Source organism: Pan paniscus, chromosome 7 (assembly GCF_029289425.2).
Source record: "Pan paniscus chromosome 7, NHGRI_mPanPan1-v2.0_pri, whole genome shotgun sequence".
Lineage (NCBI taxonomy): Eukaryota > Metazoa > Chordata > Mammalia > Primates > Hominidae > Pan > Pan paniscus.
This window is the reverse complement of record NC_073256.2, coordinates 82,318,513-82,341,458: the sequence shown is the minus strand read 5'-3', so window position 1 is coordinate 82,341,458 and position 22,946 is coordinate 82,318,513. Positions and strand designations below refer to the sequence as shown.

Sequence of the window (22,946 nt, the reverse complement as noted above, 5' to 3'; positions counted from 1 at the left end):
TGGGCATGGTGATGCATGCCTGTAATCTCAAGAGTGGGATTTGGGAGGCTGAGGCAGGAGGATCACTTGAGCTCAGGAGTTCAAGACCAGCCTTGGGGGTGGAGCAACATGGCAAAACCCCATCTCTACAAAAAATAGAAAAAATTAGCTGGGCATGATGGTGCATGCCTGTAGTCCCAGCTACTCGGGAGACTGAGGTGGGAGGATTGCCTGAGCCTGGGAGTTTGAGGCTACAGTGAGCTGTGATTGTGCCACTGCACTCCAGCCTGGGTGACAGAGCAAGCTGAGACCCTGTCTGGAAAAAAAAAAAAAGTCAGAATGTTCCATTTGTTCAAGACATCTGTGTCTCACAATAGTGTCTTGTCACTTACTGTACCTTTATCTTGTATGTTAAAAATTTTTTATTGTTGGTATTGTTAATTGGATCACTTCTATTATGTCTTTTAATTGGCTGTGGTTTATATTTTACCATTACCATTTGTCAGGCCCCAATAATTTCTTGCTTGGGTTGTTGTGAAGATTACTAATTGGTTTTTCTTTTTCAGTTTCACCACAGTCTTGTCATTGATTTTTCTAAAACACAAGATATCTGTCTTTTGTCTTTTGCTGTGTTAAAATTATTTAACTCTTTAGAATAAAGGTCAAATAAAGAATAAAGGTCAAATTCCTTAACATGACGTACAAGGTTATGATTTTTCCCGTAGTGGCATATCCAACCTCATGTGTTTGGTGTCAGTGAGAAGTATAGCTCCAGGCCAGGTGCAGTGGCTCACGCCTGTAATCCCAGCACATTGGGAGGCCGAGGCGGGCAGATCACAAGGTCAGGAGATCGAGACCATCCTGGTTAACACGGTGAAACCCTGCCTCTACTAAAAATACAAAAAATTAGCTGGGCGTAGTGGTGGGCGCCCGTAGTCCCAGCTACTCGAGAGGCTGAGGCAGGAGAATGGCGTGAACCTGGGAGGCGGAGCTTGCAGTGAGCCGAGATCATGCCACTGCACTCCAGCCTGGGCGACAGAGCAAGACTCCGTCTCAGAAAAAAAAAAAAAAAAAAATATATATATATATATATATATAGCTCCACCCCACCCCGTTGTCTGACTCTTAATTTTTTATACTTTGAATAATTTCATTGTGAATATGACTTGTAGTCTGTATGATTTCTTCAGTCATACCTGCACACAGAAGTTCAGTGTTTGAATTTACAAATTTAAATAAAATTCTTGATATCACAAATTGTGTTTTTTTTGTAGTGAGGATGAGGATGATGACCTTCAGTATGCCGATCATGATTATGAAGTACCACAACAAAAAGGACTGAAGAAACTCTGGAACAGAGTAAAATGGACAAGGGACGAGGTAATTATCTGACAAGGTTTCATAGTTTCTTACATGTATTTATTGGTTAATACTGCTATAGTTATACGGCCGGGTGTGGTGGCTCACGCCTGTAATCCCAGCCCTTTGGGAGGCCGAGATGGGCGGATCACTTGAGGTTAGGAGTTCAAGACCAGCCTGGCCAATATGATGAAACCCCGTCTCTACTAAAAATACAAAAATTAGCCTGGTATGGTGGCGCATGTCTGTAATCCTAATCCTACTTGGGAGGCTGAGGCAGGAGGATCACTTGAACCTGGGAGGCAGAGGGTTGCAGTGAGCCGAGATTGCACCACTGCACTCCAGCCTGGGTGACAGAGCGAGACTCCATCTCAAAAACAAAAAAAAAATGCTGCTATAGTTATGAAAGATATTTAAAAACAAAATATGAGACAAGATATGCATCAAATTAACTGTACGTTCTTTTTCTTCAACCAGAGACATGAATAACTGATGACATTGGAACTTACAGAAACAGTATAATAAATGGAAGAATTTGTATTATAGTGGGTGGCTTTAGTTATTCTATGGTTACCAGATATTCCTTAATAGAATTGGAGAGTTATCTATATTTAGGGGTAGAGGAAAAGGACGGGGGGAAAGCTTTCTAATTTTCGTACTGTTTTAATAGGATGATAAATTAAAGAAGTTGGTTGAACAACATGGAACTGATGATTGGACTCTAATTGCTAGTCATCTTCAAGTAAGTGAAATATTAAATTATATTTCTAACATGGCTGGTTTAAGGCATTGGGTTAAATTTGCTATTTTTCAAAAATGTGTCTACATATTTTAATTTTAGGTTTCCTTCCTAAAAACATCCCTGTTTGTTTGGTCTGCCTCTAGTTGGTTGCTAATGGCTTAGAGAGTCTGGTTTAGAGTCTGGTTTTCTAGTAATGCGTTTATCCAGGGGCCTAAAAAGATTATTAACTTAAAACAAAAATGATAATAAATGTATGTGGGACCTTATAAATATTTGCTAATACATGTTAAAACATTCTGTGAGAAATATATTGAGATATTTGATAGCTAACCAAAAAATCCAGAAAAGCCCTATTAAAAAAAGCTTATCATCTGAGGCTTATCTTTTAAAATGTTGATTTTAAAAACTATTATGCCTATTGTTTACCATACTACTATTCACCTGCTGTTCGTTATATAACTTTATAATTTATGAAGTATTTTCACACGTACTCTTTTTTTTTTTTTTTTTTTTTTTTTGAGACGGAGTTTCGCTCTTGTTGCCCAGTCTGGAGAGCAATGGCGCGATCTCGGCTCACTGCAACCTCTGCCTCCCAGATTCAAGCGATTCTCCTGCCTCAGCCTCCCGAGTAGCTGGGATTACAGGCATGAACCACCACATCCGTCTAACTTTTTGTATTTTTTTTTTTAGTAGAGACAGGGTTTCTCCATGTTGGTCAGGCTGGTCTCGAACTCCCGACCTCAGGTGATCTAACTGCCTCGGCCTCCCAGTGTGCTGGGATTACAGGCGTGAGTCACTGCGCCTGGTCCTCACATATGCTCTTATTTGTATCCTTAATACACTGTGAGTAGTGAGGGAAAATATACATATTTGAATTTAAATATTGACTACTTTGGGTTTCAGAAACCATGTTAACTATGTTTTTTCTATATTGTCATATGACTTTCAACATAACCCAAAAATTGAGATCAAGTAATGGAAAGAGCATAAATTTTGGAGTCAGTTTGAATTATGTTCAAATGTCAGCTCCATGAGCGTGGAAAAATTACTTAGCCTCTTTGATTGTCACCTTCCTTATCTATAATGTCTAGATAATCATACTTGTTTCTGTAGTATGGTTGTGTAGAACTAGAAATAACATATAGGATGTTTGGCACAATTCTTAATATTTAGCAGGTGTTCAATAAATGGAAGCTAGGTTAGAAAAGTTATTTACATTAGCATTAACAGAAATGCTACAAGGACATACAGGAGCAACCTGATTATTTTGAAGAAAGTGTCAGCCTTAAAATGGATTAGCGTTGGTGTACAGAAGCCATAAATGAAGCTGAGTTTGAATAAAAATAATTTTAAGTACATTGGGCAAAAGAGCCATTGGTAGACAAAACATTTTTATCTGTCCCTTTATATGTCTCTAGATTTTCTGTAATCTTGCTTATGAAGTAACAATTTTGTAAACTGTGAATCACTAATAAAGTGTTAGGTGTCATTATCCTTGTAATGTATAGGAGTTACCAGGTTCTGGACTGACTAAAATAAGGCTTCATTTATTATTTTTGGAGTTTGAGATGTTTCTACCCAGATACTGCGTAGGATTTCTTATTCTGGTGAATTCATTTTCTTTTTAAGTGTCAACACTTAACCAATTCAGTGAATTCATTTTCTTTTTAAGTGTCAACACTTAACCAATTTAATTGAAATGTAACATTCATCTTCTATGTAGACAATGTAATGTTTTCTTAATAACTTGGAATCATAATTTATAACATCCTTTTGATCCTATGCAGTAGTATAGCAATGCCTTTACATTTCTTTAAAACTGTATAGTTAGGTACTGCTGAACTACGCGAATCCAGACTGATAGGCTATTTGAGTTCTTCTTCTTTTTTTTTGAGATGAGAGTTTCGCTCTTGTTGCCTAGGTTGGAATGCAATGGTGCAATCTCGGCTCACTGCAACCTCCGCCTCCTGGGTTCAAGCAATTCTTCTGCCTCAGCCTTATTAGTAGCTGGGATTACAGGCACGCACCACCACATCCGGCTAATTTTGTATTTTTAATAGAGACAGGGTTTCTCCACGTTGGTCAGGCTGGTCTCGAACTCCAGACCTCAGGTGATCCACCCACCTCGGCCTCCGAAAGTGTTGGGATTACAGGCATGAGCCACTGCGCCTGGCACTATTTGAGTTCTTATGTCAGCTTTGTGTAGTTTTCTGTCCACTGCTTTTTATTCCTCAGTATTAAATCCGTTTCTTTATTTCAGTTATCTGCGTTTTATCTCTGCTGCTTCTGTATTATAAGGTGTAGTGTAAAGATACACACTTTAGTTTTAAATAAATTGTTTTTATTTGTAGTCTAAGCCCTGTTGACTACTATAATTAAGAAAAAACATAATTGGGACAGAGATATGTAACATAAATGTTACATGTTTAAAGAATGCTATTGAATACACTATTCTTGAAGTCTTTGTTCTAAGGATGTGAGACATAAATTCGGGCTGACTTGCTTTCTGGAAGACAGTTGTTTAATAACAAAATCTAAATTTTTTCAGAATCGCTCTGATTTTCAGTGCCAGCATCGATGGCAGAAAGTTTTAAATCCTGAATTGATAAAGGGTCCTTGGACTAAAGAAGAAGATCAGAGGGTAATGTGTTCATATTCTTTATATTCACTATGTAGGTAGACTAGCTTTTTTCTTTTTAATGTGTTGTTTTGACATATGAAATACATGTTTAAGTCACTTTGATTTTGTTCTCCGGAGGCTACTTGCATAAGAATTGAATGTTAAGTGTCTGGAAATGTTGGGTTTTTAGAAAATTGAGTCAAACCAAGTATAACATACAGCCCTTTCTTTCTGAGAGTTTGGTTTGCAGAAGGAAAAATACTTGCTGTAAGGTTAGTTACCTTGTTTTGAGCTCAGTTTCACAACTATTAGGGTATAGTTTTTTGTCAAAAATCTAATTAACATTTTAAAACAGATTTTCATTTTATTTTTACATCTAATAACTTGATATGCACGGAAGTCATTCTTAACTTTTTCTCTTAACCTATAATGAGTCCCAGGATTAGACAGATGTCAGAGCATCATGTTTCCAAAGGTTTTGTGATTTAAAAACCAAGGTCATTGTTTGTGCTATAAAGTTGGAGATGAATAGAAGTGTTTCTGCACTCTTTAGTTAATGCCCTTTAAGTCATTAAAGTTGCTAATGCAGTTGAGGAATTAGAGCATCCTTACTCCTGCTCAAAACAAACTTTATTTGTTATTCTTATTTAAAAAATTTTTTAAATAAGTAGAGATGGAATCTCGCTATGTTGCCCAGGCTGGTCTTGAACTCCTGGGCTCAAGTAATCTGCCCATCTTGGCCACTCAAAATGCTGGGATTAGAGGCTGAGCCATCATGCCCAGCCAGAACAAACTTTAAAGTTACTTCACCTAGACTGCTCTGATTTACTTGATGGCTACTCCTAAGTTTTAAAATGTGTGATCTTGTTTAAAAATGCATTTACCAAAGCCTGAAATTGTAGTTTTTAAAGATAGTAAATAGACACATATAGTGAAAATATCAACATACATTAAACTTAGTCTACCAATATAAAATGTTTATGAGATGATATTTGACATAGGGCAGTGAGATAAAGTGGGCTGGAATAACTATTCTTGCAATTTTAGGTGAAATAAAAACAACTGTAAAATGTGGAAAAAAGAATATGTAATCTGTGTCCTTTCAGTTTGAGAAAGGAAGAAATGACAACCAATAACTTGGTAGAATCTTTCTGCTTCCTAATTGTATTTTTGTTTTTTGCTTTTGGCTGAAGCGTTTTTTTTTTTTGTTTTTTTTTTTTTTTAGATGTAGGAGTAGAAAATGTACAAGTTTCAGCATGTTTACAGTTATTTCAAATTAATAGTGTGTGAAAGCAATTGAATTTCAAGAGTCTTTAATTAGCCCCTTGGATTTTTAGATGAGTTTGGAATCAGTTTTTGAAGCTGGCAAATGCTAAAGGGGTATTTATTGGTAATTTTTTTTTTTAACAAATTGTAGTTGTGGCTTGGATTTAATGCATTTATTTAAAATGGTATTCTTAAATTATGTTTTAAAATTCTTTGAAGGTAATACTTTTTTAAACTTTTTCTGTTTCCTAGGTTATTGAATTAGTTCAGAAATATGGGCCAAAAAGATGGTCTTTAATTGCAAAACATTTAAAAGGAAGAATAGGCAAGCAGTGTAGAGAAAGATGGCATAATCATCTGAATCCTGAGGTAAAGAAATCTTCCTGGACAGAAGAGGAGGACAGGATCATCTATGAAGCACATAAGCGGTTGGGAAATCGTTGGGCAGAAATTGCCAAACTACTTCCAGGAAGGTGCTTATATAAATGTATATATATTTTTCTGTACTTAAACATGACCTTTATTACCTTACTGTTAAATACATTTGCAAGTCCCCGATGACTTTTTTTTTAAATTTGTAATTAAAATGTAGACTATATAACATAAGCAACCTTTTGGGACCATTTGTACTAAATTCTGTGGTAAAGGGTATGATTACTTTTTTAATGAATTATTTTATGGCAATAATTTGTACAATAAAATGATAGATTTTAGATTATATAAACATTTAGTACACTCCTAAAATCATGTTGACATATCAGTGTCAATCAAGTGAGACCCCCTTTGTATAAACTCTGTTGGAAAAGAATCTAAATCTAAGATTTCTTTCATATTGCGTTCTATGTGTAAGACCAGGGAATGATATGCTAGCTGCAGTAAACTGCTATGAAAGTGTGTTGGGGAAAATTCAATCTTAATTAATTATGGTATGATCCAAACCATGGAAGTAGTATGTATATCGATGTGGCTAAAATACCAAATTTTCCTCAGAGGCAGTGATGTGCTAAGTACACTCTACATTGTACTGGTTCATATGTTTTCTAATAGCGTTTAGTACAGCAGACCAACAACCTTGTGAAAATTCATAACTTAGAAGATACGCATTTGTCTTTTGTTGCTGTAATCTCTATCTGTATAGTACTTTATAGCATTAAGTGCTTTTACATGTATTCTTAATTTTTATAGACTTGGAAAGTATACAGAGCAAACATTGCTATCTTTGTTTTATAGATAAGATATTAAGGCATAGTGTTAAATTTTTTATTCAAGTTATTAAACCAGGTCTAGATGCTTTTAATCTCTTATACGTCTTCTTACTTTCCATAGAACCTAGCTTAGTGCCTTAACATTTACTGAAAACCTGCTTTATGTGTGTATATTTTATGAGGGATGAAATTTGCAAGTAACCATAGGTTGAAGATTTTCATTTTTATAAAGGGAACCTTAGATAAGAAGGGAGCCAATGAATTCTTTCTTACCATAAATATTTTGTTCTAAGAAGTGAAAAAGAATACTGGGATTCTTTAGTTTGTGATTTGCTTTTCATGATCATGTTTGTTCCTGGCTTAAGACCTTGGCCCTTGCTATACTCTTTATCTGGAATGCTCTTTTTTTCTTTCTGTTCTTGTATAGCTGGTTTGTTCTAACCAAACCAAAATTACTCCGTTACCCACTTTTCTTATCCTACTTTATTTGCATTGTAGTGAATTTTTTATTCATTTATTTGTTTTTCTATTCTTCCTTCCTTCCCACTCCCACACTTCCAAGGAGAGTGTAAGCTCCACGAGAGCAGTGACCTACTTTGCCTTATTCACTGCAATATTTCTGGTGCTTAGAACTATGCCTGACATATGCACATACAGTTTATCTTTTGAATTTTTAAAAAATACCTATCTTCCTGAGTAGAAACTCCAAAAGAAAAATTAAGAAAAAAGTATCTAATTTCATCAGTGTAAAAATTTGTTTTAAGCACTTTGTACAAGTTAACACAGTGTTGAAATCTGTGGAATCCTTTTTTCTTTTTAAATCATACCTTTCCTTTCTTAGGACTGATAATTCTATCAAAAATCATTGGAATTCTACTATGCGAAGAAAAGTGGAACAGGAGGGCTATTTACAAGACGGAATAAAATCAGAACGACCTTCATCTAAACTTCAACACAAACCTTGTGCAGCTATGGATCATATGCAAACCCAGAATCAGTTTTACATACCTGTTCAGGCACATACTTTTAATACCTTTATTATTTAAAAAATTTTCTTAAGTTGCTATATGGGAAGATGTTTGGTTTCTTAATAGGACAAATACAATGCATATTAAAGGGTAAATAGACAAACTGAAAACAATGTGTAACTTTGATTTATAAATATTTTGGGAACAAATTTATTAAAATGTTTCCTTTTATATGTAATTTTTACATTAAGAAACTATGTACATTTCCTAATACTCTGATTCTTTGAATCTTCATTTATGATTCAAAGCTAATGGTCATCTGTGCTTTAACATTCTATTGTACTTTCCATTTAAAAAATTTTGGCGTAATTATAGTATTGCTTATCTCTAAGAGGTAGGTATATATAAAATGGCTTAAAAGAGAAAGTAGCAAAAATAAGTAATTGTTTTGGGGGTGTGGTAATTAATTGGACTTTGCTGGCATTCAACTTTGCTTTTCCCCCTAGTAACTAATCACTTGGGTAATTTTAGTCTTTGTTTAGATGATTCATTAAAGTAGGTATTATACGAGCTCAAAATGGGGCAAGCTCTGTGTTGTCCCTTACAGTGCATTTTTCTACTTGGAAGAAATTAGTGTAGGAGTCTTCATGAGATTTGTTTTACATTTCCCTGTCTACCTGTTATGCCATTTTTCACAATGAGCAATTCTTGGTTCTTGTCACATAAATTGTAAAGATTAAGTCAGGACTTAGTAGTTGTCTACCAAAAGATAAAATTGGGCAAGATATTAAAAATCTGTGCTTACTATGCCTCAGATTTGATTTTTGACGTTTTGTGGACATTGTTAAGTTTTTTAAGCATCATTTTAAAAGAACCACTTAGAGTAATGACATTTTCATTAACAATAGGAAAACATGTGAAGACAGTATAATTATCTGCTGATACTCAATACCTCAAGGTTTTTATTATGTTTCTTCACATTTTTCTTTAGAGTCTAGATTTCAGCAGCATAAACTGAAACATTCTGCTTCTGTCTTAGAAAGTTTATCATTTAAATTTATTTTTTTAACTCGTAGAAAGATAATACATGGGGCCAACAGAGTATTTAACAGTCTTAATCTAAATATGTTGGAAAGATGAGGATATTTCTTATACTGTAAGAATTGTTTCCTTTTTAATTTAGATATATTCATTATTCAATTAATTTAAACTAATAAAATAATTTTATTATATGTGTGACTTGATAAAAGAATAGATGGGTTTAAAATACTGTCACAGATTTTCATGAAAAGTTTGGGAAAGATACGTTTCTAATTCATTAGAGTTACCAAGTCGAGCGATAAGTGGTACTAATCGAGTATTCTAAAAGTTAAGTTCTATGTTAGAAGTTATACATAATGATTCTGCATTATATAGTGATTTAGGTAGACCATTACGGAAAGCAGACAATTTCATATTTATGGTTTTTGATTTTAAGGCTTTTTTTTTTTTCTTTTTGAGACAGAATCTCTTTCTGTTACCAGGCTGGAATGCAGTGGTGCTCACACAGCTCACTGCAGCCTCAACCTTCTGGGCTCATGTGATCCTCCTGCTTCGGCCTCCTGAGTAGCTGGGACTACAGGCGTGCTCCACTACACCTGGCTAATTTTTTTATTTTTTGTAAAGACAGGGTCTTGCCATGTTGCCCAGGCTGGTCTTGGACTCCTGGGCTCAAGCGACCATACCCCCTCAGCCTCCCAAAGTGCTGGAATTACAGGGGTGGGCCACTGTACCCGGCCCCGATTTTAAGGCTTTTAAAAACACCTCCTCTCATATTTCTTTCCACTACTGCTTACTGAATTTATATGTATCTTGAAAATTCTTATTACAGATGTTTTAGAAAAGAAGCAGAATGATACTTAGCCTATCATCAGTATATCTATTAAAAGTATGTGAGTGATTCTGATTGTTTTTCTAAGACAAGTAATAGAAGAAGACTTTGGCATGGGGTGGTGATAAAAGTAGGAGATATGAACATTGAAAAACTTGCTTCAGGTCTCTGTCCTTGTGAGTGCTTCATTCATATGGACACATAGGAACACAATTACTTTGTTTTCTTTAGGAGATAGAGCAACCCTTCTAATAGTAGATGTTTAAATATATTTGGTGAATGTCAGATTTAATAAACTGGCTGATAAATCTAGGCTAAGTAATTCTCATATTTCATCTGAAAAAAAGTCTTTTCTAAGTGTTACGACTTTTAATCATAGATTCTAGGAGTGGAGCTGTAGTTATTTAATAGATAAGAAAGTATTATAGGTATAACATTTCAAAATTAATACAGGTACTTTCTAAGTTTTTTATGTTGATACTGTGTCAAAAGTTTTTGTCATTTGCTTCAGATTTTAAACATTTATAGCATTATATGTATGATAATAATGCATTAATTACTTTTTAGATCCCTGGGTATCAGTATGTGTCACCTGAAGGCAATTGTATAGAACATGTTCAGCCTACTTCTGCCTTTATTCAGGTAAGTTTTACTTATAACGAAAACCAAAGGAAATGTGTTCAGTCACATTTTTAAAAGCCTAATAGTATCTATTTCCTCATCTATTAAACTAGTATAAAAATAATACGATCTGTCCTACTTGGAGTACTCTAACTGTAAAGAAGAAAGTGTGTAAGTGAGTTTGAAGAAATATAAACTGTACAAAGATGATTGATGATACCAGTATGGTAGTCCTTTCATTCTTTCAAGGTAAAGCATTCAAGTTGGGAATGGACATATTTTTGCTAAATTGTATAGAATGTATGTATTATGATTTAAAAATATAAAATATTTCAGACATACATTTCAGCTGATAGAGATGATGCAACATTTTTTAAGTCATTAAAATTTTCCCAAATCTGTTAAGTTGAAAATATTTACCAGCACCTCTTTAGATACCAGAGGGATTGTGATAATGAGTAGTTAGTATTTAGTAGCATTAAGCTTTATTAGAAAAAATATATTTCATGTTGCATAGAAGAAAATAAAAATGAGAATACTAATAATAAAGTAATTATGTAAGCAGCCTGTTTTCTCTTTTATTTAACTTATTTTAGCAACCCTTCATTGATGAAGATCCTGATAAGGAAAAGAAAATAAAGGAACTTGAGATGCTTCTTATGTCAGCTGAGAATGAAGTTAGAAGAAAGCGAATTCCATCAGTAAGAAATAAGCTTGTTATTTGTATTGTTAGAATCTTTCATATATGCTTTTTGTCATTTTTATCAGCTAGAAAGCATACTCAGTATGACTGCAGATTTTAATATGGAGTAAAAATAGTTTTGTTTTTTTTTAATTTGCAACTTTGAGGTTGCCTGTTTTTTTCTTTTTCTTTTTGAGACAGGGTCTTGCTCTGTCACCCAGGCAGAAATGCAGTGGTGTAATCACTGCTCACTGAAGCCTTGACCTCCTGGGCTCAAATGATGCCCCACCTCAGCCTCTCAAGTAGCTGGGACTACAGGTGCCTGCCACCATGCCTGACAATTTTTTTTTATTTTTGTAGAGATGGGGTTTCACCGTGTTGCTTAGGCTGGTCTCAAACTCCTGGGCTCAAGTGATTCTCCTGCCTTGGCCTCCCAAAGTGCTGGGATTATAGGTGTGAGCCGCTGTGCCTGGCCCAAGGTTGCCTGATTTTGATATGCATTTCTTTGAGCGTAATTTACAATGTTCTGTATTAGGATACTTCTTGAGTCATAAATGCAAAGCAGATGTAAAGTAAAATCTTATATATGTGTGTATATATATATAAATATACACACATATATATTTGTGAAAATTATGTGTGTTTAGATTAGGCTTTGGCTTTATTTTAGACATTCCATGTAATGATGGGTTTAATTCTTTTTAAAATAAAGAATTGAATAGATGTAGAGGGATTTATGAGCTCCAAAATTATTTTTATTCTCTTTGAAAATTTTTTCCTATTTACTAGATTTAGAATATGAGTTCAGTAAATTTAAAAAAGTAATAACACTAAAAATATATGGAAAAAGGAACATTTAGATTTTATGCTCTCTAAACAATTCTTCTAAAAGAAGAAATTTTATATAGATGTTGGGTGTTGGTTACCACATGTGAAAACTATTGTGTAAGATTTGGCTGATGAGACTAACTAGGAGTGTTAAATTAGGATCAAAGGTAATCATTCTAGTAGAATTAAGCAGGTTATGCTAGATTGGTTAAAAGAAAGATACAAGTTTATATTTAAATGACTTTTCTTAGGTTTTTAAATTAAAAAAAACTTTTTTTTTTTTGAGACAGAGTCTTGCTCTGTTGCCCAGGCTGGAGTGCAGTGGCGTGATCTTGGCTCACTGCAAGCTCCGCCTCCCGGGTTCACGCCATTCTCCTGCCTCAGCCTCTGAGTAGCTGGGACTGCAGGCGCCTGCCACCACGCCCAGCTAATTTTTTATATTTTTAGTAGAGACTAGGTTTCACCGTGTTAGCCAGGATGATCTCGATCTCCTGACCTCGTGATCCTCCTGCCTCAGCCTCCCAAAGTGCTGGGATTAGGGCGTGAGCCACCGCACCCAGCCAAATTAAAATTTTTAAATTGGGAAATAATTGTACATATTCGTGGGGTACACAGTGATGTTTCTGTACATGTAATGTATACTGACCAGATCATGGTAATTAGCATATCCATCATCTCAAATTAGTTATAATTTCTCTGTCTTGGGAACATTGAATATCCCTGCTTCTAACTATTTGAACCTATTTAATATTGTTAACTGTAGTCATCCTACAGTGATATAGAACACTAGAACTTGTTCCTTCTATCTAGCTGTGATTTTGTATTCTTTAACATATATTTCCCTGTCCCTCCCTTCATCCTACCCTTCCTTTAAATAACATTTTTAAAAATTTAAAATAATGCCTTGAGCCTTATTATTTTTATTAGTATTATTATTATTTTTTTTGAGACAGAGTCTCACTCTCTCACTCAAGCGGGAGTGCAGTGGTGCAATCTTGGCTCTACAAAAAGTTTTTTTTTTTTTTTTAATTAGCTAAGTGTGGTGGTGCACACCTGTGGTCCTAACTACCCAGAAGGCTCCTGGGTTCAAGTGATTCTCCTGCCTCAGCCTCCTGAGTAGCTGGGATTACAGGCATGTACCAACATGCCCGGCTAATTTTTAAAATTGTTTTAGTAGAGATGGCATTTCACCATATTCCCCAGGCTAGTCTTGAACACCTAACCTCAAGTGATTTGCCCACCTTGGCCTCCCAAAGTACTGGGATTATAGACATGAGCCACCATTCCTTGCCCCTTTTTACATTTAGAAAAGGGTTTGTTTGTTTATTTTTTGTTTGGGACTGAATGAGAGGACAGAATATTGAGAGTGACTGGGAACTCAGGCAAAATTACTAAGAAGATAACCTGAGATCTTGAAATAGTATTATGAGGCAACTGGTGATGTCTTTATACTACTTAAGAGGATATTAATAAAAATGATATTTATTGATTATAATAGGCAAGATATATACCATAAGAAAAGCAATTTCTGTTTTTTGTTTTTTTGGGGTTTTTTGAGTCAGGGTCTTGGTCTGTTGCCTAGGCTGGAGTGCAGTGGTACGATCATGGCTCACTGCAGCCTCAGCCTCTTAGGTTTAAGCAGTCCTCCCACCTCAGCTTCCTGGGTAGCTAAGACCACAGGTGTGTGCCACCACACTTGGCTAATAAAAAAAAATACTTTTTGTAGAGACAAGATTTCCCTATGTTGCAGTTTCTGTTTTGAAACTGCAAAAACCATGAGCAACTAGGAAGACCTGACATATACTTACCTTAAAGTTAATTTGTTTTGTTAAGAAGCTACAAATAGACTGGGCTTGGTGGCTCATGCCTGTAATCTCAGGACTTTGAGAGGCTGAGGTGGGAGGGTCACTTAAGCCCAGGAGTTTGAGACCAGCCTTGGCAACATAGTGAGACCCCATCTCTACAAAAAATTTAAAAAGAAATAGATAGGCATGGTGGCACATGCCTGTGGTTCCAGTTATTCAGGAGGCTGAGGCAGAAGGATCACTTGAGCCTGGGAGGTCGAGGCTGCAGTCAGCAGTTATCACACCCCTGCACTCCAACCTGGGCAACAGAGCAAGACCCCATCTTAAAAATAAATAAATAAATTAGCCAGGCATGGTAGCACGTGCCTGTAGTCCCAGCTACTCAAAAGGCTGAGCGGGGGAGGATTGTTTAAGCTCAGGGGTTTGAGGCTGCAGTGAGCTATGATCATATCACTGCACTTCAGCCTGGGTGACAGAGCAAGAACCTGTCTCAAAAAAAAAAAAAAGCCACAAAGAATTATGGTTAGAGAATCAGCATTTGTAGATGATTATGTCATGTTTAAACCATTTTGGATTTTTAATAGAATCTTACCCTTTTTTAATTTAACAGGAAAAATATAACTAAAAGAATGAATATTTTGCATTAAAAAGGAAGAAAGTTATTTTCTTTTTAGAACTATCTAAAATCTGTTCTCATAAAGATTTGGTTGAATAAGTATATATTCTGAAATCTAGAGGGAAGTTGCTGCAGCCAGTAGAATAGACTCCGTACCCATATGAAGCATTTTTTTTATTTCTTTTTGTGTTGGAGTCTTACACTGTCGCCCGGCTGGAGTGCAGTGGCGTGATCTTGGCTCACTGCAACCTCCAACTCCCTGGTTCAAGCGATTCTCCTGCCTCAGCCTCCTGAGTAGCTGAGATTACAGGCATGTGCCACCACACCCAGCTAATTTTTGTGTTATTAGTAGAAACGGGGTTTCATCATGTTGGCCAGGATGGTCTTGATTTCCTGACCTCGTGATCCACCTGCCTTGGCCTCCCAAAGTGTTGGGATTACAGGCATGAGCCACCGTGCCCTCCCTAAAGTTTTTTTTCCTAAACAGTTATGTGACAATATTGACTGCCATTTTACTGAGTATCCATTGAGCTCTACTCTTGTGAATGTTTTATATGTATGCTTGGTAATCCTGATGTTAACTCTGTTAAGTGGGTAGAATTTCATTAGAGAGTTCACATTTAGGGCCGAATGTAGTGACTCACGCCTGTAATCCCAACACTTTGGGAGGCTGAGGCGGGCAGATCACTTGAGGCCAGGAGTTCGAGACCAGCCTGGGCAACATGGCGAAACCCTGTCTCTGCAAAAAATACAAAAACTAACCAGGTGTGATGGTGCGCTCCTGTAGTCCCAGCTACTTGGGAAGGTGAGGTGGGAGGATCACTTGAGCCTGGGAGGTGGAGTTTGCAGTGAGCTGAGAGCGGGCCAGTGCATTCCAGCCTGGACGACAGAGCGAGACCCTGTCTCAAAAAAAAAAAAAAAAAAAAAAAGAGATTCACATTTAGGTCTGTCTGATTGTAACCTATGGTTTTTTCACTGGGCCCAGTTATTGCCCTATTTGTGTGTTGGATCTTTTTCTCACCTGCATACCAACTGAAAGGTATGTGGTTTGGAGGGAACCACGTGTTCCCTCCAGCATGAGAGGAAAACCATGCTGTCTCCTGAAAGTGATTGTCAAGTCAGAAGGTGGCTATGCTAATGAAATGGAAAATAATGAAATGAAATAAGATTACTTTAATTTCTTTTATTTATAAAACACATCGAATTTGCTTTGCAACAGTGTTTTATTACCTTATTTAGGTTGAAATGTAACATTTTGTTGTGAATCCCTAGAACATTCTGAAAATTTTTACTTTTAGTAGTAATAGTTACCATTATTCAGTGCTTCCTATAGACTTCCAGTGTGCTGTCTACCATATGGCAGTTACTAGCCACATTTAATTTTAAACAAAACTTAAAATTCAGTTCATTAGTTGCACTAGCCACGTATCAGTTGCTTATATGGCTAGTGGCTCCCATATTGAGCAGCTGGAAATATAGAACATTTTCATCATCTCAGAAAGTTTGGAGTTCCCTCCAAACCACATACCTTTCAGTTGGTATGCAGGTGAGAAAAAGATCCAACACACAAAGAGGGCGATAACTGGGCCCTGTGAAAAATGCTACACACTTCACATGTTGTTTCTCATTCATAACTCTTCAAGGCCTCTTTTCTTATTTTTTAATTATAAAACACTAGAAAACTAGGCTTGCAAGATAAGTAAATTGCCTAGTGTACATTTCTAAAGAGATAAAGAAAAATGACATAGTCTCTGACTTCAGGTTTTACTCTGCAGTGGGAACCTACACAAGAAACAGGATAGTATATGATAAAATAAGGCACAAGGGTTTTTTTTTGCTTTTATTATTATTTTTAATTGACACAATAATTGTACATATTTTCTGGGTGTACAGTGTACTATTTTGATACATGTATGCAATGTGTCTTGGTCAAGTCTTGGTAATTAGCATATCCATCACCTCAAACATTTATCATTTCTTTGTGTTGGGAACATTTAAATCCTGCTTTTATAGCTATTTGAAAATATACAACAAGTTGCTGTTAATTATAGTTACCCTATAGTGCTATAGAACACTGGAACTTACTCCTCCTCTCTAGTTGTACTTATATATCCATTAACCAACCTTTGGCTACTCTCCCTTCTCCGCTTCCCTTCCTTGGCTCCCCTTCTTCTCCTCTAGTAGCCACTATTCTTCTCTATACTTCTATGAGATCTACTTTTTTAGCTTCCACATGTAAGTGAGAACCTACAGTGTTTATCTTTCTCTGCCTGGCTTATTTCATTTAACATAATGTCCTCCAACTTCATTTGTGTTGCCACAAATGATAGAATTTCATGTTATTTTTATGGCTAAATAGTATTATGTGGTTATGTGTCTATGTATGTGTGTGTGTATAAATATACAGACATAGCACATTTTCTTGCTTTATTCATCTGTTGATAGGCAATTAGGTTGATTGCATATCTGTGAATAGTGCTGTAATAAACATGGAAGTACATATATGATTTTCTTTCCTTTGGATACATACCCAGTAGTGGGATTACTGGATCATATCATAGTCTATTTTTAGTTTTTTGAAGAGCCTCCATAGTGTTTTTGATAATGGCTGTACTAATTTACATTCCTTCCAACAGTAGAGTTCCCCTTTCTCCACATCTTTGCCAGCATCTGTTATTTTTTGTCTTTTTGATAATAGTCATTCTGACAAGGGTGAGATGATATCTCATCGTGGTTTTGATTTGCATTTCCCTGATGAGTAGTGATATTGAGCATTTTTTAATATACCCATTGTCCATTTGTATGTTTTCTTTTGAGAAATATTGGTTCAGCTCATTTGCCTATTTTAAGTCAGATTATTGGCTGGGTGCCTTGTCTCGTGCTTGTAATTCCAACACTTTGAGAGGCTAAGGTGGGTAGATTGCTTGAGCTCATGAGTTCGAGACCAGCCTGGGCAACATGGTGAAACCCCATCTTTACAAAAAATACAAAACTTAGCCAGGCATGGTGGTGAGCACCTGTAGTCCCAGCTACTCAGAATGCTGAGGTGGGAGGATGGCTCGAGCCTGGGAGGTGGAGGGTGCAGTGAGCTGGGATGGCACCATTGCAGTGTAGCCTGGGCAACAGAGCCGGACCTTATCTCAAAAAAAAAAAAAAAAAAACAACCAAAAAACAAAACCCAAACCAGATTATTATTAGTATTTTTTGTTGTTGAGTTTTTTGTCTAGTCTAGATATTAATCCTTTGTTGGTTAATAGTTTGCAAATATTTTCTCCCATCCTGTACATCATTTCTCTCTTCATTCTGTTGATTGCCTCCTTTGCTGTGCAGAAGCTTTTTAGTTTAATATAATCCCATTTGTCTATTTTTGCTTTTACTGCCTGTGTTTTTGAGGTCTTCCCCATAAAATTTTTGCCCAAACAATGTCCTAAAACATTTCTCCTATGTTTTCTTTCTTTTTTTGAGACAAAGCTTCATTCTTGTCACCCAGGCTGGAGTGCAGTGGCAGTGGCGCGATCTCGGTTCACTGCAACCTCCGCCTTTTGGAGGTTCTCCTGCCTCAGCCTCCTGAGTAGCTGGAATTACAGGCGCCTGCCACCACGCCCAGCTAATTTTTTGGTATTTTTAGGAGAGACGAGGTTTCACCATGTTGGCCAGGCTGGTCTCGAGCTCCTGACCTCAAGTGATCTGCCTGCCTCGGCCTCCCAAAGTGCTGGGATTACAGGCATGAGGCCACTGTGCCCAGCCTTTATGTTTTCTTCTAGTAGTTTTATATTTTGGGTGTTAAATTTAAGTCTTTCATCCATTTTGAATTGATTTTCTTCTTTCACAAAAAAGGAGGTTTTTTTAATATGGTGAGAGATAGGGAGCTAGTTTCATTTTTCTGCATATGGATATCCAGTTTTCCCAGCATTATTTATTGAAGAGACTCTCTCTTCTTCCATCAGTGTTCTTGGTGCCTTTGTTGAGAGTCTGTAAATGCGTGGATTTATTTCTGGGTTATGTATTCTGTTCCAGTACCATGCTGTTTTGGCTACTACAGCTCTATATAGAATATTTGGAAGCGTGTTAGTGTGATGCCTCCAGCTTTGTTTTTTTTGTTTGTTTGTTTGTTTGTTTTTTTGCTCAGGATTACTTTAGCTATTTGTAGTTTTTTAAATGAATTTTAGCATTGTTTTTGCTACTTTTGGGGAGAATGTCATTGGTATTTTGATAAAGATTGCACTGAACCGTAGATTACTTTTGGTAATATGGTCATTTTCACAATATTAATTCTTCTAATTCTTGAACATGGGAGATCTTTGTATTTTTTCATGTCCTCTTCAATTTTTTTTATCAGTGTTTTGTAGTTTTTCTTGTAGAAATCTTTTACCTTCTTGGTTTAATTTATCCTACGTATTTTATTTTTTTGTAGCTATTGTAAATGGCATTGCTTTCTTGATTTCTTTTTGTGCTAGTTTGTTGTTGGTGTATAGAAACACTGCTGATTTATTTTATTTTATTTTTTAATTTTAGAGATGGGGGTCTCGCTATCTTGCCCAGGCTGGTCTTGAACTCCTGACCTCAAGTGATCCTCCTGCCTTGTCCTCCCAAAGTGCTGATATTACAGGCGTGAGCCACCGTGCCCAGCCAAAACACGACTGATTTTTTGTGTGTTGATGTTTTGTCCTGCAACATTACCCCATTTGTTTGTCAGTTCTAAGAGTTTTTTTAGAGGAGCTTTATATAGGGTTATAGGGTTTTCTATATATAAGTTCATGTTGTCTGCAAATGGGGACAGTTTGACTTCCTTTTTTCCATTTTGGATGCCTTTTCTTTTTCTCTTGCCTAATTGTTTTGGCTAGGACTTCCAGTACTGTGTTGAATAGAAGTGGTGAAAATGGACATCCTTGTCTCATTTGAGATCTTAGAGAAAAAGCTTTCAACTTTTCCTTGTTCAGTATGATGTTGGCTGTGGTTTTGTCATATATGGCCTTTATTGTGTGTTTTTTCTATAGTTAACTTGTTGAGAGTTTTTATCGTGAAGGGATGTTGAATTTTATCAAATGATTTTTCATGTCTATTGAGATAATCTTTATTCTATTGATATTTCATTTTATTTATTGATTTATGTATGTTGAATCATCCTTACATCCCTGGGATAAATTCCATTTGATCTTGGTGAATGTCTTTTTGCATCTATGTTCATCAGGGATATTGGCTTACAGTTTTCTTTATTTGGTTTTGGTATCAGGGTAATGTTGACCTTGTAGAATGAGTTTGGAAAAATTCCTTACTCTTCAGTTTTCTGAGAGAATTGGAAAAGAATTGATAGTTCTTCTTTATATGTTTGGTAGAATTCTGCAATGAAGCCATTGGGTCCTGGGCTTTACTTTTATAGGAGATGTTTTATTGCAGATTCAGTCTTGCTACTTGTAATTGGTCTGTTCAGGTTTTCTGTTTCTTCTTGGTTCAATCTTGATAGATTATATCTATCCAGAAGTTTATCCATTTCTGGTAAGTTTTCTAATTGGATACACAGTTATTCATGATAACCTCTAATGATCCTTTGTATTCCTGTGGTATTAGTTGTAATGTCTCCTTTTTTGTTTCTGATTTTATTTATTTGGGTCTTTTTTTTTTCTTGGTTAGTCTGGCCAGCAGTTTGTCAATTTTGTTTATTTCTTTAAAAAGCCAACTTCTCATTTCATTGATTATTTGTATTTGTCTCAGTTTTGTTTATTTCTGCTTTGATTTTTATTATTTATTTTCCTCTGCTAGCTTTGGGTTTGGTTTGTTCTTATTTTTCTAGCTACATTGTTTATTTGAAATGTTTCTACTTTTTTGGTGTAGGTATTTATTTCTATAAACTTCCCTTTTGATACTGCTTTTGCTGTATCCCATAGGTGTTGGTATGTTTGTTTCTACTTTTCATTTGTTTCCAGAAATGTTTTGGTTTCCTTCTTAATTTCTTCATTGACCTATTGGTTGTTCAGGAGCATGTTGTTTAATTTCCGTTTATGATTTCAAAAGTTCCTTTTGTTATTGATTTCTAGTTTTATTTCATTGTGGTCAAAAAAGGTATTTGATATGTCTTTAATTCTGTTAAATTTGTTCAGACTTATTTTGTGGCCTAATACGTGGTCTGTCCTGGAGAATGTGCTGATGAAAAGAATGTATATTCTGCAGATATTGGATGAAATATTCTGTAGATGTCTGTTAGGCTCATTCAGTATAAATGTGCAATTTAAAGCCAATGTTTGTTTCTTTGTTGATTTTTCTGTCTAGATGATCTTTCATTGCTGAGAATGGGGTGTTGAAGTCTCCAACTATTTTTTATTGGAATCTGTTACTCCTTTTAGATCAAATAGTATTTGCTTGATGTAGCTGGGTGCTCTGATATTGGTGCATATATATTTACAATTATATTCTTTTGCTGAATTGATCCCTTTATCATTATATATTGACCTTTTTTGTCTTTTTTTATAGTTTTTTTTTTTTTTTTGAGGCAGGGTTTCACTCCATCCCCCCAGGCTGAAATACAGTGCTGTGATCTTGGCTCACTGTAACCTCGACCTTCCAGGCTAAGGTGATGCTTTCACCTCAGCCTCCCAAGTAGCGGGGACCACAGGCATATGCTGCCATGTCCAGCTAATTTTTTTTTTTTTTTTTGTAGAGATGGAGTTTTGCCATGTTGCCGAGGCTGGTTTCAAACTCCTGAGCCCACCTTGGCCTCCCAAAGTGCTGTGGTTGCAGGCATGTGCTACCATGCCCAGCTTCTTTTTATAGTTTTTAATTTAAATTATGCTTTATCTGATATGAGTATAGCTATTCCTGCTTGCTTTTAGTTTCTGTTTCCATAGAATATCTTTTTCCATCCTTTTACATTCAGTCCGTATGTGTCTTTACAGGTGACATGAGTTTTTGTAGGCAGCATATAGTTGGGTCATGTGTTTTTAATCCATTCAGCTAGTCTATGTCTTTTAAGTGTGGAGTTTAATCTGTTTACATGCAGGGTTATTACTGATATGTGAAGACTTACTCTTTTCATTTTGTTAATTATTTTCTGGTTTTGTGTATTCTTTGTTCCTTTCTTCCTCTCTTAATGTTTATTATTGCAGTTTGGTGGTTTTCTGTAGTACAGTGGTTTGATTATTTTATCTTTCTCCTTTGTGTACCTGCTCTACTAGTGAATTTTATACTTTTACATATTTTCATAATAGTGTGTTATCTTTTTGCTTTCAGATATAGGACTTTTTTGAGCACTTCTTGTAAGGCTGATCTAGTGGTGATGAATTCCCACCATTTAAAAAGAAAAAGTCTGGGAAAGACTTTATTTCTCCCTCATTTCTGAAGGATAGCTTTGCTGGGTATTCTTGGCAGGCATTTTTCTTTTTTCAGTGCTTCTCAAATATATCATTTCATTCTCTTCTGGCCTGGAAGATTTTTTCAGATAAATCTGCTGTTATCTAATAAGGATTTCCATATATGGGATGTAATACTTTTACTTTGCAGTTTTTATTTTTAATTTTCTTTTGATAAGGGTCTCACTCTGTCAGCCAGGCTGGAGTGTGGTGGTGTGATCACAGTTTGCTGCAGCCTTGACTTCCTGGGTTCAAGTGATGCCCTCACCTCAGCCTCTCGAGTTCTGGGACTACAGGCGCGTGGTACCATGCCCAGCTAATTTTTGTATTTTTTGTAGAGATGGGGTTTCGTTATGTTGGCCAAACTGTTCTCAAACTCCTGGGCTCAAGCAATCTGCCTGCCTTGACTTCCCAAAGTGCTGGGACTATGTGCATGAGCCACCGTACCTGTTCTCTCTTGCTATTTTTAGAATTCTGTCTTTGAATTTTGACAATTTGTAAGTCACAAAGTTTATGGTAACATACAGGAGAGGTGCTTGATTTAGATTGTTGTCATCAGGGAAGGGTTCCTAGAAGAAGTCCTAATTGAACTCAGCCTTGAAGGACAATGATTATATATTAGCAAGATAAATGAATTAGGACATTATTATAAATGAAGCAGATAAAAGTGTATAATCAGATGAAGTACTTTCCAGTATTTGAACTGTGTCTTAAGAATAGCTTCCCTTTGGGAGGCTGAGGTGGGCGGATCACCTGAGGTCAGGAGTTTGAGACCAGCCTGGCCAACATGGTGAAACCCTGTCTCTACTAAAAATACAAAAAATTAACCGGGTGTGGTGATGGGTACCTGTAAGCCCAGCTACCCGGGAGGCTGAGGCAGGAGAATTGCTTGAACCCAGGAGGTGGAGGTTGCAGTGAGCCGAGATAGCACCGCTGTACCCCAGCCTGGGCAACTGAGTGAAAACTCCAATCTCAGAAAAAAAAAAAAAAAGAAGAGCTTCCCTGGTCAGTAGGTTACAGAGCATTTTATTAATAGATAGAG

The 22,946-nt window shown here is 36.1% G+C and overlaps 1 protein-coding gene across 2 annotated transcripts in view; it reads left to right on the top strand.

Annotated features, from left to right (window-relative positions):
• MYBL1 (MYB proto-oncogene like 1) overlaps positions 1-22,946 on the top strand; it is a 50,764-nt gene that overhangs the window by 9,146 nt on the left and 18,672 nt on the right. For both annotated transcript variants that reach the window (XM_034966170.3, XM_034966169.3), the window contains exons 2-8: positions 1,254-1,359; positions 2,009-2,080; positions 4,629-4,721; positions 6,219-6,439; positions 8,013-8,187; positions 10,577-10,651; positions 11,227-11,331. In XM_034966170.3, coding sequence (XP_034822061.2) covers positions 1,254-1,359; positions 2,009-2,080; positions 4,629-4,721; positions 6,219-6,439; positions 8,013-8,187; positions 10,577-10,651; positions 11,227-11,331 — 847 coding nt within the window. The remainder of the gene's footprint in view (positions 1-1,253; positions 1,360-2,008; positions 2,081-4,628; positions 4,722-6,218; positions 6,440-8,012; positions 8,188-10,576; positions 10,652-11,226; positions 11,332-22,946) is intronic.